This window comes from Cricetulus griseus (assembly GCF_003668045.3).
Source record: "Cricetulus griseus strain 17A/GY chromosome 1 unlocalized genomic scaffold, alternate assembly CriGri-PICRH-1.0 chr1_1, whole genome shotgun sequence".
Lineage (NCBI taxonomy): Eukaryota > Metazoa > Chordata > Mammalia > Rodentia > Cricetidae > Cricetulus > Cricetulus griseus.
In genome coordinates, this window is record NW_023276807.1 from 15,190,334 (window position 1) to 15,212,608 (window position 22,275).

The following is a 22,275-nucleotide window of genomic DNA, read 5'->3' on the forward strand; positions in this document are numbered from 1 at the left end:
TCTTCCTGGTTATTGTACTTAGTATCATATTTTCTGGTTCCACCTATTTTCAGGGAATTGGTCATAATTTCACTTTTCTTTATAGATGAATAGAATTACATTATTATACATGCCATATTTTCCTTACCCATTCATCAACTGAAGGACATTTACATTGTTTCCATTTCCTAACTCTTATGACTATACCAACATTAGACATGGCTGGCCAAGTTTCTGTATCTAGTATGTTGAATTCCTTGGGCATATGTTAAAGAGTAGTATAGCTGGATCATATGGTATATTTTTTGTGATTTAAATTTCAAAACCAAAAAGAATATGTTGAGCTTTAGTATATAGCACATTGGTTTACGGCAAACGCATTTTAATTTTTGTTTTTTCAAGACAGGGTTTCTCTGTATTGTTTTGGAGTGTGTCCTGGAACTCGCTCTGTAGACCAGGCTGGTCTCAAACTTGAACTCAAAGAGATCCACCTGCTTCTGCCTCCCTAGTGCTGGGATTAAAGGCATTCACCACCAATGCCCGACTGTAGACGCATTTTTAAATTTAGTAGTCTTAACCTATTTTTTTGAGAATTTTAAAACATGTATACAGTGCATTTTGATTATATCTACTCCCCAGTCCTCCCTCTAACTTCTCCCTCACTTTCCCTTCAACATTACTCCACCTTGACTTCATGTCCCTTCTTTACAACTTACCGAGTCCAATTAATGCCACCACTATGTGTGTAGTTGCAGGGCCATTCACTGGAGGATGGACAACCTACCATGAACCATACCCATGAAGAACACTGAATCTCCTCCTTTGTTTGTCAAATAGCTCTCAGCTAGGGCTTGAGCTTATGAGCTCATCAGCCCTTTCATGCTAAAATGTCAATTGTCTCATTTTATGCTGGTCTAGTGCAGCTGGTCAACTACAGCTCCTGTGAGTTGATGAGTACAATGGCCCTGTCACATCTGAAGACACTATTTGAAGTAGTCCTTCTTTACCTCTGTCTCTTATGATCTTTTTTTTTTATCTTAGTTTATAGTTCTACCCCAAAACCAAAGACCAACTCTAGGATGGGGCTTTTAGATTTCATGAATATATCAAAGTCTGCCAGATGCTATTTTACTCCTTGATAATGTGTTCATCCTTTGTTTACTTTGTGTCATTTCAAGGAATGCCTTTTCACCTAAGTACTTTGTAATTGGATACTCCTGAAGTACATGTGGTTCAGGAGTGAATTACACTTTAATTTCGTTGTCCTTGCACCAGATGATGCCTTTTTCTGGCTCACTTGTTCCTATCAGTAAAATCCCAGCTGAGCATCAGTTCCTGGAGCCTTCTGGTACTGCCTTTTAACCTGTCCCTTTAGGCCTCCTCACACTCCCTCATATTAGGCTTCTAGCACACTCCAGTTTTATGTGTCTTCTCCCTCCTCATTCACATTTATTGTCTTGATCCATAGGATATCTTTAGCAGACCATGTACTACTGCTTCAAATGACCAACCTGAATGAATCTTCAATACATATTTCTTGGCAACAGCAAGCATCTGTACATTGATTTCTTTATACTCACTTTTTGTGTACAGAAGAGTTTAGAAAATACTAGGCAGAATAATTTACAGATAAATGTGGTTTAAATTGCAAAGCGTTTAATGTCTTTCAAGATATTGTTAGCATCTAAAATACTATCATGTTATTTAACAGCTGATGGATCAGGCTATAGTAGTATTTTCCATCCTTGAGCCATGCCAGTCATCAATTCACCAGTGATGTCTAACACCGATGCTGGCTTGGATTGTAAGTTTTATAACTAAGGGGATAAAGAAACATCAGAAAAGGCAATGAATATTCTGCTTGTAGCTTGGGACACCCATGTGGCACAGTGAGCTGCCTGCCATACTGTGAGGAAACCTGATTGACACAAAAGGTCTCTATGAGGACTCTACATAATTGTTCCATTTTTGGTGCAGACTGACAGAATCATTTAGTCAGAGGCAATCTCCAGATAACTCCAGTGTTCTGTCAATGTGACTCTTGGCATTTGTGCTCTTCAAGGTGAGGCTCTGGACACAGTGGGGCAAAGCCAAGTCATGACTTGAACATTGATGCAATTCCTAATGCACAAAATGTATGCGTGTTTTTATCCCACTAATCTTTCAGGTGGTTTGTTCTGTAGAAACAGTGGTTAAAAGCTTAAACTCCAGCTTTTATTCAGAAAGAGTAGCACCCCTGGGCCATCATAAGGACCACATAGCTCCAGGACCCTGTTTGAACAAAGGGTAGTTTCAGTTCATTCATAGTGTTTTCCAGTTCTTTCTTTGTTTTTTGGTTTTGTTTTTTTGAGACAGTATTTTTCTGTGTAACAACTGTAGCTGTCCTGGAACTCACTTTGTAAACTAGGCTGGCCTAGAACTCACAGAGATCAGCTTGCATCTGCCCCCTGAGTGAGTAGTGGGATTAGAGGTGCATGCCACCACAGCCCAGCTGCCACTTCTTATTTTATATTTTTACAAATATATTTAGCAACATCTCTGACTCTTTCCATGTGGTGTTAATCTATATGTTCAATGTTTCTTTCCATTTGTTTATTTACTATTATATTTTTGGTAATACAAACTTCACCTATCACTGAAACAAGAATTTCACCCAGCCTGACCTTCATGCTCAGTCCTTTACAATACGTTTTGTATTTGAGAGTTTGAGATGATTTAGTAATACTCATTCCTGGAACTCTAATTGCATGTGGTTTGCCTTTCTCTGAGGTTTCCTGCTGAGTTATGTCTCCAATTCTAAATTAATCCAGTGAGAAGAGATGTCTTTATCTTCATAAAAGGGTGAGCAGGTTTTAATAACTAACTAGGACATGGAGGTTCATGTGGAAGATGATCTTTCATGTGACAAAGGACAATGTAGTCTCTAACTGGCCCTGTTAAATTATCACGGGAAGTTTATTTTTGCAAGCAGTCTGGTTACTGTGGAAATTAAGTTTATATTAATGAAAAATAAACTGTTACCACAAGCAGTGAATAATGTGAGAAAATGAATTGTTTCCTTTGTATTTTTGCTTTCTCTCTAATGTCCATATGTGAAATAAAAGGCAATGATGGCATCAGAAAACCAAGTTTCATTCTGTTGAGGTGTGAAATCTACTTTTTATTCATGCAGAGATCTGTAGATAGCATGAACCACAACTGACGTTGGGTAATAGCTGTGGGAAAATATCACAAATCCAATAATCCTGTAGTTTCAATAACATCATGGACTCCAGCATTGAGACAAGAAAATTGAGTCATAAAATGAAGGTGAACTGTTTTACAGTGAATGGTGACACCCAAAAGAGCAAGGCAAGATGTTACTATCTAATATCATAACATTTATTAAATTATTGCAGATTTTTTCACTCCTATATTTTAATTAGAAGGATTTCTGTAAACTTAGCTCCAAATGCAAAACTCACTTTAAATTTACAGCTTGAAAAATAATTAATTTGATTTTTCTCATGTCAAGAAGAATTCTTCAGTTGGATTTTTTATTTATTTTTTAAGACTGAAGGTAACCCCTTGTATTCTTACAATGCTGCATATGTGTTCCCTCTGTTCCATTCTGTTCTGTTCTTCTGTTCAGTTTAGGTGTGTATTGGAAAGCTGTTGAATTTATGATCCAGTTCAAAGTTCCAGGTAGTATTTATTAGTCTTTTTGTCTAAGGTGAAGACTTAACAGTCACGGGTTTGAATTTACTGTTGAAATTAACTAGAATTAGAAACCAGTGCCTTGCTTATGTAGTGCTTTGAGTAGATTAATGCCCCTCAACACAGCAGGGAGGTTAAACACTGAACTGTTATTGCCAAGATAAAGCACTAATGGCAAGGAGACTCTGATGAAGAAGATAGGGGTTCCTTCCCTTCTGGATATGACTACCAAGGAGCCAAGAACTTTTAAAAGTATATTTAATATCAATTATGCATTTCATGCATCCACTGAACTTTCCCAAGAAGAAATAAATGTTCTCACAAATAAAAAGTCATTTAAAGCTTCATTGCACAACTGTTTCCATAGCAATTTCATGCTATTGTTACAGTTTTCAGACAGCTGGCATGGATCACTGCGTTACTAGTTATTGAAGTATACTACAAATTATTGGATGTTGTGAGAGGTCTCTTCAACCTGTCTTCTCAATGCCTTCATCCCTTCTATCCTCTTTTCTTTTGGAAAGATGACTAATGGCTGCTCCATCTATTGGATCATTTATACTCTGCTTCCTAAAGGGTCAAGACAGGGGGATCCATGGGAGAGACTTTGGGGAAGTAGAGGTGTTGCAATATCTACCAGTTCTTTGTATTTCCTCCCTACTTTGAAGTAAAGGTGTCAGCTCATGTCTGTTGTCTTCTACAGGGCTCTCTATCTCATATTCATTTCCACTTTGGATTGCAGAACAACTCAGTCACAGGAGTACTGACCTCACAAATGACTAAACTCTTCCTTGTGGTACTCTGCCAGTGAAAACAGTCCCCTTACTAAACTTCCCTGAAATCACCTCAAGTGCCTCATCCATCCTGCATTCCACACACTGTACATGCCTGACCATTATAGATATTCAGATGGGTGGATCTTTTTACATTAAGAAACTATAAAATCTTAGCATTTCACATCCAAATTAAATTGCTGCTGCTAGAATCAAATTTCAAACATGATCTTTTAAATTTTATTTGTGACACTACCATTCATATCTAAATAAATAACAGGTGCTTCTCCACATCTATAATCCATTTTGATATAGATTTCTAAATTGTGAAGTAACGAAAATCTCATGAAATTTCATGATTTTAGAAAGCTAATCCCTGAAAATATTACTGCCTCCAGAAAATGTGGTAAATGGCATAAAAGATTGCCCAATTAAAGGTGTTAGCCACAGAGTGTAACTTGTTGTAAGACAAAGATTTCTAGAAAACGAGTCACCCTGGAAACTGCAGTTGTAGTTCTGCTATTTGGAGGTTGTATAATAACTCTGAGATGTATTCTTTTACTTTTCCTCTTAGACAGAGATCAAGGGGAAAAGGTGGTTGGATATTCTTTATAACATTACCATCCTCAGCAGTCATTAATGTCATTCAATTAAGCTGTCTCCTGAGTCGTCTTCAGTACAGAACCTTTCCTGATCCATTTGAAAAAAAAAGTCATGGTGCCTTACAAACAATGAGGGATTAATTAAGCTGTTCCATGTTTTGAACTCAGGGTGAACTTTTACAGTTGTGACCTTGTGAACTTCTCTGGAACCTCTGTTGAGGATGACACAGTGATTCCAGTAAGGTACCACATTGCTTCTTCATAATATCTATTACTCTGTATTCACCTACTGACTAGTCATCCAAAGACCGTTTCATTTTATTTCTGATAGATGATACATTTCCTACTTTGACTTCAGAATTCAATACCAGTATTTCTTCTGACTTTGACTTTAAGGAAACAAATGTAATTTGTATTATCTACCAAAATATTCAAATTATTTATAAATGTTGTAGTCATGTCCATATATATCTTTTTACTTTATTTCTTTTTCCTTTCATTCAAGTCTTACATTATATTTTTCTAGTTCTATTGGGCTATATGTTTTTTTTTGTTTTGGCAGTGCATAAAATATATTCAATAGTGCTAGCATAAAATCCATTGTGAATCTCCACAGCTTCCATGTCGAATGGTGCTCTCTCTGTCTGGAAGGTCATTGAGTTTCAGTCTCTGGGTCTGGTTAATTTCATATATGATGTCTTTTATTTGTGGCATTTTCTTTTATAGAATAAAGTTAAAAAATTAAAGGAAGTCTCACATTAATTAGGGAGTCATCTCAGAAAAAAATCTAACTAATTATTGAGAAAATGAACTTCATTTCACACCTAATTCCTAACATTTTTTCACCCTCTAAGTATATAAATATACACTGAGTTGCAAATGACTCCTTAAACAAATCATTAGTGGAAAATATTATGTTGCATTTAAAATTAAGTATTGATACTCAGGTTCCTATACTGTCATGTATACACATGTATTTCTCTTATTTAACTAGATTTTTGTGGTGCTGGGATGGATCCCAGGGCCTTATGTGTACTACACAGGCCCTGTCTCATTGAGCTACATCCACAGATGAATTGTCAGTCATACTTCTCATGTTGATACACTAATAGAAATAGTGAAAGCCTAAGCATTTAATACATTTACCAATAAATTTTCCAGTGTTCATCTGTCTGTTTAATCTCTAGTACATACTGACATTATACTAAAATCTCCATGCAATATTATGAAATAATAGTTTTCATTGATGTATTATTTAAATTTGTTTATTGAAAATATCTTTATTGAAAATCTCTGAGTCTTGTTTCTCTGTCTGTCTTTCTATCTCTCTCTGTGTGTGTTTTTCATCTCTTGTTTTTCTCTCTCTCTTGATATGGTCTCCTTATGTTGCCCTGCTTGACTTGGAACTCATGTAGGTCAGGGTGAATTTTGTATGAAATCTATTGCAAGATTTTGTATTAGTAGTGATTGATTGATATTTGACAAAACAGAAATTTATGATTATTACAAATTATAAGATTAGAATTATTATAATTAATTTAAGGACCTGTTTATTTTAATCAGTAAAAGTACATACAAAGGCATAAACAATCCCAATTTAAGAGAGTGCTTTAAAAATAAAACCCTATGCTGGGTTGGGGTTACCACCCCTCAAGTAGTTGTGTAGGAGTATCTTGGATAGTCCCCAAACAACTCAGACTATTGAAGGCCATTTCTTTTGGTTGTCCACAATAATTTGATGGTAGAACTCTTTTGTTGAAGGTACTTTTAGTCATAAGACATGGAGAAATAGAGGTAATAAAAACCAGGGACCTTTCTCCCTGCTCTCTAGTTTTCATAACATGGGGAAGTGCATGCTATTTAGGCTGATTTTGAGGGGAAATTATCAATAGTCTGACTTAGCTAGGAACACTGTGAGCTAAAATAATGACCAATGGGGCAATGTATGCCTAGGAGTACAATAGTGATATGAATGCTAAGGGGGTAAACAACCACTTTCTGATTAGATTTAAGGCTGGATACATAGGAGGAATCGCATGATTAGTACTACTATAAATGTGGCCAAGAACGCCTGTTTGGGGAACTCACAGACCCCAAGAATGACTGTATTTGCTAATAGGTTGACTATACTTGAGTGGATGGCCCCATACTCTACACCCATAAGTATAAAGAGAACACGAACTGGACTTAAGAAATAAAAAAAAATAAAATCTGGACACAAATTTGGGAAGGGATTAGGAGTAAGGGTAAATCTGGATGATTTAGAGGGATTACTAGGGGATGAACATGATCAAATGCACTGTATGCATTTATGGATGTACAAAGAATTTATAAAAACATTGCATTAAATATGAAAAAACTTAGAATATTATTAAAAGAGACATACAAATAAATGCAACCTTCATCAAAATATTCATGATATGTGTGCTAGCTAGTTTAATGTCAACTGGACACAAACTAAAATCATTTGGGAAGAAGGAACTTCAATTGAGGAAATGCTTTTACCAGATTGACTTGTGGGCAAGCTTATGGTGCATTTTCTTAATTAGTGATTCATGTTGAGAGCCCAGTCCATTGTGGGTGGTGCCACCCCTGGGAAGTTGGTCCTGGGGTGTGTAAGAAAGCTGGCTAAGCAAGCCCTGAGAGAAAAGCTAGCAAGCAGCACTCTGTATGGCCTCTACATCAGTTCCTGCCTTCAGGTTCTGAGTTCCCAAGATTATGGACTAAACCCTTTCCTCCCCAAGCAGCTTTTGGTCATTTTTTTTTTTATCACAGCAATAGAAACCTTAAGACGATATTCTTCATAGTACTAGAAAAAATCCGAACATTTATATGGGAGCACAATAAATAATCTTATTTTAAAAGATTCGTGCTACAATATTCAAAAGAACAAAGGAATAACAAGATCTTAGCATACAAAGAATCAAGTAGACCAATGGAACAGAAGGACAGGGTACCAACAAATATATCAGCACATCTTTAACCCACCTAGTCACAGCAAGGGTACTGAAAATATGTTGTATAATAAGTTGGGAAAGGACACCATCTGCACCAAATGGTGCTGGGAAAACTATAGAAACAGGTGTAGAAAAATAAAACTGGATCCCTATCTTCTAACCTGTCTAAAAACCAACTTAAGATATGTTAAAGATGTTTCTTAACACTTGAAATTCACACTCACAGAGGAAAACAAAGAAATTCATGTCATGATCCCAGCACAGGCAATGAGTTTTAGGGTAAAATTCCAAAATCAATAGAAAAAAATTCAAGAATTGTTAAACAGGATTCTGTCAAATAAAAACATTTTTTTCTTTTATCATATCTTATAGTATGGAAGAATATCTTTGCCAGCTATTCCTTTGATAGCTAACCAATATCCAGATGAGACTAAGAGGTCAAAATAATGAACAATCCAAGAAAAATGTACAAATAATTTCAATAAACACTTCTCCAAAAAGAGAGAAAAATATAAATGCAAATAAATAAAAGAAAAAATTACTGCAAAGTCTTAGCCATCAGGGAAATGCCAATCAGTATAACATTGGAAGCTCACTTCACAACAGTGAAAATGAAAATTATTCAAGAAAAACAAACATGAAAACATTCCAGCAAGGTTGGAGAGCAAAGGGCATGTACATGCATTATTTAATGTAGTACTGAAAACTGTACGGTGAATCTTCATTACTTAAAAGCAAAACCTCTATGTTTTTTTAGCTACAGAACATCTTTGCAAAGTAAATGAAATCAGCATGGGAAAGCGATGCCTGACTGCTCATTTTGAATGTGGCTTTATGTACAATAGTTAAGTGATGGATTTTGCCTAGCTGCAAATCTACAGAACAGGTGGGCAGGATAGTTTTATGTGAACATGATACTAGCTAAATTCATCTTTAAGGGGGAACCTCAAGAGGGAAAGTGCTTCTATAAGAAGAGACTGTGGATCATTTTCTTAATTGGTGATTGATGGGAGAGGGATCAGTCCATTGTGGGTGGAGCCACACCTAGACAGGTGATCCTGGATTTTGTTACAAAGCAGGTTGAGCAAGCCATGGGGAGCAAGCCAGTAAGTAGCACTTCTACTCCACTCTGTGGCCTCTGGATCATCTCCCACCTCCAAGTTCCAGCCCTTATTTAGTTTCTGTCCTCACTTCCTTCAGTGATGGACTGTGATGTGGAAATGTAAGCCAAATAAACCATTTCCTCTCCAACTTGCTTACTTTCATGGTGTTTCATCATATCAATAGTAACCCTAATTTAAATGCTGTGTATGAACATAGTACATATACATTGGAATCTTATTTACTACAAAGGAGGATGAAATCCTTCCACATACAAGAAAATGAATGGAAACGGTGATCATCAGTCATATTAAGTGGAAATAAGCCAGACTCATAGACAAATATTGCCTATTTTATGATAGATGTAGAAACTGAAATAACACCAAAAAGTCCTGAAAGTGTAAGGTGGTCTATTGAGGATTGGAAATCTACTAGGAAAGGGGGAGAGAGAAATAAGGTGAGTGAGGGCAGAAGGTGGAAACCATGAATTGGCATTGAATACATTGATGGGAATGCCACAGTGAATCTTATCAATTCATACAAAAAAACATTCACGTAAAACAGAGTAAGAAAGGCTGTTGTACTGCTTCTTTAAATGGAAGGGAAGAAAGAGCAAGTGTACAGCAAAAAACTCATTTGTGGATTCTGTTGTGTGTGAAGGAAGAGGAAAAAGTTGGTTGTACAGGGCTGTCATTACTAAGCGACTTTTGGGGAAATGGGATTCTCTACAGATATGTTATTTATGGAGATAGTTATACTGTATCTGACAAGGGTGCCCTAAATGGGTAAGTTTTATCATTTGCAAGAAATATGTCAATAAATCTGATTTTCAAGTGGTACAAATTTATCAACATCACTAGTGCCAGGCCAGTATAAAGAGATATTCAATAATTTACAGATATTGATAAGAAAGATAAGGATTATTTCTATTCTAGGAGATTATTTTTTGATTATTTTCAGCTTTCAATAATAACATATCCTAGTGATTTACTTTACAAAAAATTAGTCTTTAAAAAAGGTACATTGAGCAAGTGTTTACTTTATTAATTACATTACAAACTCATTAAAATAATTTCTGTAAGCAGTAGTGCTTAAGTTAAGTAAAAGTTTGTGTAATGAGTTCATGGGTATGATAACCACTCTGTTTCAAGTTACATGCTGCTTGTTTGTTGTTTGTAGTTACGGAGCTGCTGTCAGAGTTACTACACTTTACCTCTTGTGGTCTAGTAAGCTATTTCATAATTTAGAAATGTAATGGAGATAAACCAACTGCCTGAAACCCTCACATAACTGTAATTCACATGCACAATACAAAACAGAGCAGTGATAACACCTGGAAATGTGATTAACCAGCAAATGACTTACCTTTGTGTTGAGGTTACGTAGCTATTATCATAAGCCTCATACGTCTGGTCGTCATATTCACCCCCATAGCCATCATCATAGCCCTGAAATATAAAGCAATGCAGTAACTTTAACAAATGAGCCTGATTTGATCTATTTTTGTTGTCTAAGGATTTATGCCCCATAAGCTCGGGTTAACTTCCATGCTTGGTTATATTTTAATATATTTACAATTTCCACATAATGAAAAATATTACAGGTTTTTCTTTTCTTTTTTGTGACATTTGTGCTTTCTTTTAAGGAAAAGAAAGAATATGAAGTTGGGTGGTTAAGGCGGGCTTGGATCTTGGTGGAGTTGGGGGAGGGGAAAGAAAATGAGCAAAATACATTTTATAAAAATTATTAAAAATGAAATATATATAGAAAATATTTAATACTTGTCAATTAAACTCAGTCTATCAGAGACACAGAAATGCCTATTTTAAGATTCATTTACAATTTTGGTCTATAGTAAAGACCAATTAAGGAATTAAATGAAATTCTTCCATTTCAAAATATGTTTAGGAACAAGAAAGATAACTCTTTTGGCAGAGACCTCTACGGTCAGGTCCCAGCATCCACATTGGTGTAACACTAGTTCACTAGTTGTAGGGGGCTATAGCATCTTCTTCTGGTCTCAGTGAGTATCTGAAGTCAGATACGCACACAGGTCTGCTTCTAGGTCTTTACTTGGGTGATTTTCTCCCTGAAACATGCTCCTACCCAACCCAACTGGTTCACACTTCCAGTTCACTCTGGAGACTTACAAATCTCTTTACAAATGAGTAAATCTAAGAAAAATAAATTATGAGTATCTAGTAACACAAACCTAATGGTAGTGTAAAGTATTGGTGGCACTCCTATTCAAAGTATTGTTTTCTCCTAATAACAATCATTTAGAAGGAAAACCTAAAGTACAGAATCCTTAAATTGTCATCAGGTGTCGCAGATAAAATATTGGGGTACTTAGTTCAAAAGTAAATAAATCAATTAATAAACAAATGAAAGGAAAGATTAAAGTACTTTTAGTTTGTTGTAAACTTTATTGTTTTTAAATCTCATAAGTGGTGCTATATGCCAAGTTTGATTAAATTACTCTGACAAAAATGACTGGAGATATGTCATTCTAGAGTGTGCAAGCAAGCTAGCAATTACATATTACAGCTATTCATCACTCTGAGTTATTCAGTTTTATTTCCCTTTGTGGCCATTGACTTTAAACCTTCTCCATTTATCTTGACTACTCCCCAGTTCTGCTTCTAGGTCTTTACTTGGGTGATTTTCTCCCTGAAACATGCTCCTACCCAACCCAACTGGTTCACACTTCCAGTTCACTCTGGAGACTTACAAATCTCTTTTGTATTATGTCAGAAACTAAAACTGAAATTTGTAATTGTTTTAATAATTGTTAAAATTTTCACACCTATATTCATTAAAATTTTTGAAACTAAGTAATCTGCAGGCTGGTATTTTATCACTGAATGAAATATATTTTTTAATTTTTGAATGTTTTTTCCTTTCTTCCATCCAGTTCTCCTTCATTTGATCCCATTATTTACACATAACACAATCTGAGTCTAAAGTTTGTGTCTTTAATAGTCTCATTCCTTTTGATGTCATCATGTTTTTGTTGTGATATATGAGTTCTTCCATGAGACTTTAAAGTACTTTAGCTACTCTTTAATTTTTTTAAAATGAGATACTCTAAAGTTGATGAGGAATGTTCCTCTGTATGTATATTTGTCTTACTGGATGATGAATAAAACACTGGTTATCCAGGGAGGATGATAGTTAGGACTAGGAGACAAGGAGCATTCTGGGAAGTATAGGCAGAGAGGAGTTGTCATGGGATGTAGATTGGAAGAAAATGTCACTGTCTAACCATAGAGGTCTTGAGGTTTATACAGGCAGGCAGGAAGTGACACTGTTGGGCAGAATCAGAATATGAGTAGGAACACACAGGAAATTGCTCTCTTCTCTGTGGAGATGCTTAACAGTCACAATGGAGCAGGCAATTGAGTTGCAGGTCTGGCACACCCCAGTAAGATAAGACCACTTAGAAATATTAGGTTTATCAAAATGGGTTAATAATTAAGACTGAGGTAGCCAATAAGAAACCCAAGTCATTGGCCAACAGTTTGACAATTAATATAGCATCTGTGTGCTTCTTTCAGGAAGGTGGTTGTGGAGCCAGGCCAGAATGCACGTTACATAAAGTTATTAGAGTAGTAATCATTAAACAAGTTTTACAACTAAAAATCATTTTATAGTAAATAAAGAATCTACATGTGAATTATTTGAAGAACTGAATGGTTTGTGCCACCAGGTGGTAGGAATTATGTTCTGGCTCTTCTCTGATGCTCAATTCTCTTTCAGCCTTTTCCTATATTATTTTGTTGCACTCTGGTTCATATAGTTGGGCTGCTAGGCCTGAAGGTGGGAAGGTTTTCCTAATTGGTCTCTTTGTGTAGCACCCAAACTGTTAGTAATAACTCCTGCTTCATGATCCACCATGCCTGGCTCCTTATTACGGAGTCATCTTTTTCCTAATTTCACTATTTTGTTGAAAATTTCTTCAGTGATTTATACTGTGAGAAATTCTTGAAAGATTCTTTTTCTTCCTCCTGTTTTTTTCATATTCTATCTCCTCCCCAGCTGAATTTGCTTTAGGGGTACAATTTGAAAATTGTAATTGTACAAAAAAGGTAAAATAATAACATAACAGAAACTCACTTATCCTTTACCTACTTATTTGCATATTGTTGGCACATTGTCTATTTATATTATTATATATTATATGACATTATATATTGTATAAACACAGTTTTAAACATTCACAAATCAATTTTAGAAACATAGTCTATAATTTCAATAATAGTCATAACCTAATAGTTTTACATGGAGAAAAGACATAACTTATTACTTTTAGTAACAAATATTATTTAGAAAAATAGCATAAAATTTAAAGAAATATTACTGTTTTCAAGATTATTTGTGTAGATTCTGACACACAATAAAATATTATATTGAGTCATTACTTCTTAGAATTCTTGCAGTTAATATATTATTGATGGAAGTCAGTATGGTGGTTTGAGTGTGGTTTGAGTGAGAATGTCCCCACCATAGGCTCATAGATTTGAATGCGTAGTCACCAGAAATTGGCATTATTTGAAAGGAGAAGAAGGTGTGGCCTTGTTGGAGGAAGTGTGTCACGGAGGATGGGCTTTGAGCTTTCAAAAGCCCAAGGCAGGTCCAGTATCTCTCTCATCCTGCTTCTCGCAGATCTAGATGTAGCACTCTCAGCTGCTTCTTCAGCACCATGTCTGCCTGCTTGCTGCCATGCTCCCCACGGTGATGATAGATTAAACTTCGGAAACTAAGCAAGCCCCAATTAAATGCTTTGCTTTATAAGAACTGTGGTCATGGCATCGCTCCACAGCAACAGAACACTGACTAAGACAGTTAATGAAGCATGTTCTTCTATATGCTAACAAAAAAAAATAAAATAAAACCATAGGAATAAGTTTAGGAATAAATAATTTTCAATTAAAATTTTGTAAGCTCTGACTTAATGTTTTCTGTTTATACCATTGCATGTTGAGAATATCTGTTGCTCATATATGATAAATATTTTCTTTTCTTTTACTTTCTGGATGGTTTCCCAATTATTGGTGGTCTTTCTCTTCCTTGTTGTCTTTTATTAGGTTTCAGTTAATGTGTACTAACTGTCTGTGTTACTGATATCTAGTGTGCCAGTGACATCTGGTATCTGAGGTCTCTAAAGATGTCCTCAACGCACACTGTTCAAATGCAGCTTCCCCGTGTCCACTTACCCTCACACCCCCTATCTGCTATGAGTCATGAGAGCACATTCAGGTGGAAATTTATGTGCAGCTTTTATTTGTCTGTGCTGGTTTAGTTTGGCCAATATCTTCCATTTATATCCACTTTCCTGCAAATAGACTTCAGTCTTATGAATAGGGACAAAATAGTAGTATTCCATACATGTAGCTCAAAATTTTCATCACGGTCTGCTTCCATTCCATTGTTCTGGATACATAAATGGTTCTTTTCGTCTAGAGGCTTACATTCTTGTAGGTTAAGGCCTCTTAATAAACTTTGTATTATAGATCAGGACTCTAATGTATCTTGTGGTCCTATGCGATTCTTATTTTTATTTTTACTTGAGGAATTCTTCATATTCATTTCTCAAATGGAATATTTCCCTTCAGTTACACATATGCATCACTAATGGGGTATGGAGAGGACTTCCATGGTACACTTAGTTTCAGTAGCCTAATGTCAGCCCAGGAATCATCTTTCCTCTTTGGTGGACAACAGTTCCCAGCCCAGATGGATTTTCCAGGAGCTATCATAGAACATCTCAGGACCTTATCCACAGAATCTACCGGGTACTGAGAGGACGGACCTGATCTACAACAGGTTTCCAAAGATTCGAGTATCTCTTCCCATATCTATGTTTTTGATCCTCCACCAAATAATTACAAAAACCATGTGGCTGTACTCCTCTTCCCTTATTCAGGATTTTTATACACTAGCTTTGAGTAGAAAGTAGGGGTTAAAAAGGATTCTGATATTTTTATCTTGCATATTAAATTTGTATCCCATGGAAGCATTTAGCCAAGCCAGAGGTCAGTGTAGGTCCCAGATTTTATAACTCTGACACCCTAGATTCACTGTTTCTTCTATCTCTGTTGAAATTCTGCTGGATCTTTAAGGTCATATTACAGGACACTGTCTGAAGGAAGTGCTTTTTGCAGTTACCAAGCATATGGTGACCTCTGAGTTATTATAACCTGTTATTTGCTATAACTGGTATTTACAATGTCTACACATATGCTTTACTCATTTTTTCTATATTTTTCAGGTTTTAAAATTTTGACTCCTTTTATAAAAAGGAGCATATCACAATTTCACTATTTTTTGGGCCTGTGGTATTTAATATAGTATATTCCATAGAGTAGTCAGCTAATAAATCTATATTGAGTTGCTAATGTAGCACAAACAATATTCTTTTGCAAGGTGGATACAGCTTGTTCAAATCAATCAAACCCAAAGAGAAATACTTCAGGTTATAGAATTTAGTGGTATCACCCCCTCTTCTGTTTTTAAAGAATACTATGGACTCCTCTAGGAACTACATCTGTACACTTCTGTAAAAATCTTACACAGAAAATTCTTAGAATAGAGAGGCAGTTTCCCTGTTAATCTACAATTTCACAAAGTGTAAGGTTCAATGTTCCTTATCAATTAGTTACTAATGAAGAAAAATAAATGTTAATAAATACACATTATTTTGTTTTCTAATACTTGCTGTATTTTTAAAAACAACTTTTAGTACAAAGTTTTTCTAAGCACAAATGCTCATTAGTGTGTTTGTATGTATGTAGATGTTTAAAATAAACAGTCTGTAAAGCAATAAATGGTCACTAATTAGCCCACAGCCACATAAACAGCAAGTTTGCCAATATTCCATTCTAAGCATTCAAAACAAAATCATAAATTATTCATAGGTCAATCCTCTCTGCATAAACCTGGCTTTCTGAAGGAGACAGAAGAAAATAAGAGTGTTCTAGAAATCAGGCATGGAGATGTGATAGCACAACCTAAGGAGTGATCACTGCAGCGTCATCCTGCCATCATGTGAGAGTTCCTACCTAGACCTAGGTGTAGAACATCACCAGAGTTGTTTCTATCCTATAACTCAGGTCCTCTGTTAGTAAAATGGTATCAACCAACATACAGTCTTGTTACAGGAATTTAATTACATGGAGGCTGTAAAACACACCATACCTGATACAAGATTGCTAAGGAACTATTTACTGTTCTGGTGATAGAAGCTCAATTTGAAGAATATTTTGATAATTTAGGAAACATGTGGAACACTTGGATGCAGCAAGAATATGAGAAAGAATATGCTAATTTTTATAAAAGAATTTATAACCAGAGTTAGCCCTCTGCATCGTTGTCTTGGAAATTTGGGTTAAGGACTAAGAGTCTAGCGTGGTTTAGGTTCTTTCATGCATTTATTCACTCCAATTGACATTTGTTGAGCACCTATTGCATACTAAGGACTCCTCTAGGAGCTCTCCTCTAAGAGCTATAAGTTTTCCAATGGAAAAAAATTGCTGCAAGGAGTGCACTGGTGTGTGGCCACCCACTGGAGACAGAAAACCCAGCCCTGGTGGTATCCCTGAAGAAAACTGATGACCCCTTCACTCAGACTCCAACTACCAATAGCTGTCCATCAAGAGCAGGACTTTATGAGCCCCCTTCCATCAATGCTGGGATTTTGACTGGCTTGGGAGATATGTGATGGAGAGAATGTTTGAGAGGAGTTAGAAGAGGGACTGAGATTAAATATGATCAAAGTACATTGTACACATGCATAGGATTCTCAGGAAACATAAAGGGAAAACAGAAAAATCATATGTGAAGGCATCATACATACAGGCATGTAGCTACACAAAGGAAGTGGAATTGTTCAGCTGGCCCTTTTGGAGGAAGAACTGCTGTTTGCTTTTCTGAGTCTGCAAAAAAGATGCCGACACTAAAGTCCCAGTGCAAAAGGACACAAACGGAGCAGAGAGGGGTGAAAGCAACTGGCTATACCAGTGAAGCACACAACCAGTCAATATGCACCCATTAAAGTCATGGGCTAGAAGATCTGCTTGCTTCATTTTTCTGCTGTTTCCTTGAAAGAGAACATTATTCTAACATAACTTGTGAGTACTCTTTGGCTAATAACCAACTTCACTGTAGATGCTGAAAATAGCACTGAACGTGGTGTTTCCAAAAACATAGAGAGTACTCCTGATGTCCTAGTAAGAAAAAAAAATGTCTGTAATAAACACATTCTCCTGTTTATAGACACATGATCTCTCTACAAGGACATATGACTTATTTCTTTGTGGAATATGGTGAAAAAGAGTGTCTTCTAAAATGTACCCTTTTTTTCTTTTAGATTTCTTCATGTTTGTGCACCTATCTGTTGCTTTGTTTTCTGTTCTTTAAATCAAATTTTAAAAGGCCTTGATAGCATACTTAGAAAATACAATCTTGACTGTTTTCTAGGTTTGCGATAAGTCTTAAGCCACTCACTTTTGGTACAATGTAAAGTGTAGGTCTAAATTAAAGACTGTAAGAAAGCGGAACAAAATAACTTATAATTTCCTATGAATGATTGATAATTCTTATCTCTGAGTATTGTGAAAATCAGCGTGGGAAACCAGATGCATATTACTTTGACTATGCAGGTATACAGCACCAGACTATTTTTGTCTGCTTCAGACAGTGTAATGAACTGGGGCTGGAAAGATGGCTCAGCGGTCCCTGGAAGCCCTTATTCAGTTGTATTCTCATGGTACCTCTACAAGGAAATTGTGTGTGTATGAATATACTCAAAAATGCATTGTATAATTTGCTGTTACAAAGAATACAACTGAAAAATAAACCATTGGATTTGCAATAATTCCATTCACATATAACTTCATTGCAACCCATTAATTCTTGTAAAAATCCACTGTAAGTTTTATAATTCTATCATTGGTGTAATAGTAGGTTATAACACAGCAAATGCCTAACATCTAACCTAGTAATCAGATACCCATATTATTGATAAACATTTGTGGCTCTGATCAATGTTACATGACATTTTCACTTATGCTGAGTAATAAGTGAAGTTTCCAAAGCTTCTATCAGCAAATCACATGCTCATTAATGATATGTGCAATATTGCTCTAACTTTAACAATGATCCTCACATTCTAGAAGAATATATCCTCAAATTTATGTTCTATTAAATGCAGAGGTTGTAGTCAAAATAACTTGAGAATTAAATTTTCATAAATAACGTTCTATCCGCAGTTTCTTAGTTCCACAGTCAGTCCTGGTCATCCACTGGGTAAACACCTGCCCCACATTTGCTGTCAAGTGACTGGTATGATGGAAAATTGATGTGGGATGACATGAATGGTAGCACAACTCTGTAAATCATTCCAGCCAATCAGATGCAATACTAGAAAGTATAAATGGTGATGAAATACATGAGTTTGTGTTTGTTAGATTTATTGTTTATGCAATTTATTTCATTTTAAATTTATGCAACCTAAAGGCTGTTTAGAAACCAGCTCACTCACTTCCTGAAATTTTCAAAGGAAAGAGTAGTGGCTTACTAGAGAAGATCAGGAAATGTCTGAACAATTGAACAGCATTTGAAGGTTCTCCAGTTGCAGACCCAGCAGGTACTATAGCAGGACACTGGAGGGATGCCTATATCTGCATAGGAAGTGCAAGGAGATTGTCAGGCAGGGTCTTGTCTGAAATATGTCTTTGAGGGCACCTGACCATACTTCAGATGGATAAATAGGCAAGATGAAAGCATTCCATTTCTAGGCACAATGTAGGATAAATGTACATCATGCTGAGCCACCAAGAGAATCAGGTTCAGAGTTGTGGACTTTTTCTTCAGAGTTTTGAACTTCTAGTAGCTGCATCTAACCAAAGTTCTAAATGCCTAGTTGTGTTGACTTTTTTTTTTTGGGGGGGGGCATGGCTTGTCCATTTACACTGAAATCTTGAGTTTGTGCACAGAAATCTGTGAAAGCTTTATCTGATGCCATTTTCTTTCCAGGAAATTTAGATATTTTCCTGGAAGGGAGAATACCAGAGGAGAACCTTAATCCATTTCTGGGTTAGTGTTAGGCTTTGGACAAAGGGTTTTAAAATTTAGAAAGTGTGTACTAGAGAGATAGTGCCGGCCAGATATCAATATACAGGTAGTCATTGAAATAACCATGATGTATGTGCACAGTATGGAGAAGAGAGGTGTAATTCAAGGAAAATCATCAACTGAAACATACATAATCATACTGTATAGAGGGCACCTGCACTCTAAGATGGTCTACAATCCTCATGTGTATATGTTTTTGTTGTTGTTGCTTGTTTGTTTTCAATTTACCACAGACCTGTGAGAATTTCTAGCTTTATTCTTGTTACCATTACTTCCCCCCCAAAATATTTTATATACATGAAAACATAAGTAGTATATTAAGTAGACCCTAGGGCTGGGGAAGTGTTTTGTGGGTAGAGTGATTGTTTATCATAAGAAAGGACCTAGGTTCAATACACAACCGTGAAAATAAAAGAAATAGCTACTGGATACAGAGATTTTTTTCCCTCAAAATTATTGTGTGGGTGGGTGGTGAGAGAGAGAGGGAGAGAGAGAGAGAGAGAGAGAGAGAGAGAGAGAGAGAGAGAGAGAGAGAGAGAGAGTGTGTGTGTGTGTGAGAGAGTGTGTGTGTGTGTGTGTGTGTGTGAGAGAGAGAGAGAGAGAGAGAGAGAGAGAGAGAGAGAGAGAGAGAGAGAGAGAGAGAGAGATCTGGAGGTCAGAGGACAACTCTATGGAGTCAGTTGGGCTTCTGTCTTTCATGTGGGATCTGGAGATTGAACTCAGGTGGTCACACTTTTATAGCAAGTGATTTTATCAGTTGGTCCAGCTCATCAATCCAGAAATAGAATTACTTTTCATTGTGAGCCTAGCCTTTAACTGCTGAGCCATCTCTCAAGCATGAGGTTTTCTATTATGAGTTTTACTGCATATTTATAGATTTAGGGGGTTTGAAGCTTTCTTGTTACTTAAGAAAAGGAAGTGTGGAGGATGGGGGAACTTAGCTCAAGTTAGAGAAGAGAAAGATGTCTTAGTGTGCCACCGATGGTGAATACAGACAACAATAAGGCAGTCATATTTCAAACCAGACAGAAGGAAAGGGTTGACAGCTTTTAGCACAAAGAAATGATCAATGTTTGAAAGAAAAAATTCACTCAAGATTGAATATAATTCAATGTTCACTGTCTCAGAAACTCACATAGGACTGGGGTACAGATTAGTAAAGCATTATCTAGCATGCATGAAGCCATGGGTTTATCTCCACAAACCATAAAAGTTACGTATTAGCACATAAATGTGTTCCAGTTAAAAAATAAATAAAAAGTGAAAACAGAATTCTCATAGAAAACAGCTAAAAATGATTCCCACCTCGTATTTTGGAAAATAAGTGTCTCAGTAACTTGTCACCAACATTGCAACCAACTTTCATGTGTTGATTCTTCCTATTTCAAAAGTTAAATTGGACCATAGGAAACAGTCAGTGTTGTATGTAAAATGTTCAAATGCTGGTAGTTTCTTGCAGAACAATGGAACACTAATAGTAAATTATATAGATCTGAAGGTTTTTTTATCAAAAAGAAAGTGAAAATGTCTTAAAATACTATGATGGTTTAACAAAAATTATTTGTACTTTTAGATTTATTCATTTTCATCTTATGTGTATGTGCATGAGTGTTGTGTATATGTATGTGGACAATGTGCATGCATGAAGGCCATATGAGGATGCTGGAATATCTGGAGATGGTGTTACATGTGGTCCTGAGCAGGCAGATATGGGTGATGGGAACTGAACCCTGGTCCTATGCCATATTGGTATGTGCTCTTAAATGCTGTGTCATCTCTCCAGGCCCCTCATTAGAAAGTCAATTCATATGCAATTTCATTTTGACTTGATAACTACCTACATTTTCATTTTCATTTTAAATTAGAAGGAATGTAGGTGACAGGTTTAGCATTTGGTCATCATACTTATTTCAGGTTTTACATTATGAAAAAAAGTCAATGGATATTAAAACAAAATAAATGAATAAAAGGAAAAATTGTCTCATTTCCAAAGCAAGCAAGAGAAAAAGAAAATAAATTCAGCAATCAATAATAAAGCCATAAAACATTTAGAATTAAGTAATTTAATTATGAGGGTCAGAATCATAAGTCTGTCACTAAAAATTAACATGCTAGGCACTGAGGCAGTTTGCAAATGATGACCTTTAATATTATTGAATGTAATTAGCCAGTCAAATGGGAACTTGACATTTATTAGTTAAGTGTGGTTAATTCTTAATTCTTAAATGCTTGGTCCTTAATGATTTAAACAAAATGCAGACTGTCTTTATGCACGTGCCCTTCATACAATAAATACTTATGTAATAGTTCTAATAGTAAGATACAAATTAAATTTTATAAAAGAAACAACAGTCCCAGAACTTGGGAGGCAGAGGCAGGTGAATCTCTGTGAGTTCAAGGCCAACCTGGTCTACAGAGTGAATGCCAGAACAGGCTTCAAAGCTACACAGAGAAACCCTGTCTCCAAAGCCCCCCCCACAAAAAAGAAAGAAACAACATAAAATGCCAATACTTTACAGTCAGTACTTCTTTGTTACATAAGCTATTAATGGTTATTACCAGTGTTCCTTGATTTTGAGCTTATACATCTAAACATTTCTCATATCTATCTATCTATCTATATCTATATATCTATAGATATATAGATATATAGATATATATATCAGTCTAGTCTTGACACTATATGGATGAGTTTCTATAAAATAGATGTGATTCTAATGGTGTCTTCCAATGATTTATTTTACTTTTATTATTTTTAAATATTCATACAACATATTTTGATCACATTCTTACAACTTTCCCCAGTCCCTCCCCTCTGTTCACCCAACTCAAGTTTTCCTTTTTTCTTTATGACTTTTTCCTTTTTATTGATTCTTCTCTCACACAATACATCCCAACTGCAGCCTCCCTACATCCAAAGAATAGCTTCCAGTTAGGAAGATAGTTAGTAATGCCTGGATACTTCTCTGATGGTTAGCTTTTGTTACTAACCAACCAAGTGCTATTTCTCACCATGGGGAGTCATTATGTACT

At 35.8% G+C, this 22,275-nt stretch overlaps 1 protein-coding gene across 2 annotated transcripts in view; it reads right to left on the minus strand.

Moving 5' to 3' along the window:
• The window catches only part of Khdrbs2 (KH RNA binding domain containing, signal transduction associated 2), a 409,392-nt gene that overhangs the window by 26,542 nt on the left and 360,575 nt on the right, over positions 1–22,275 (minus strand). For both annotated transcript variants that reach the window (XM_027392834.2, XM_035453236.1), the window contains one exon: positions 10,474–10,556. In XM_027392834.2, coding sequence (XP_027248635.1) covers positions 10,474–10,556 — 83 coding nt within the window. The remainder of the gene's footprint in view (positions 1–10,473; positions 10,557–22,275) is intronic.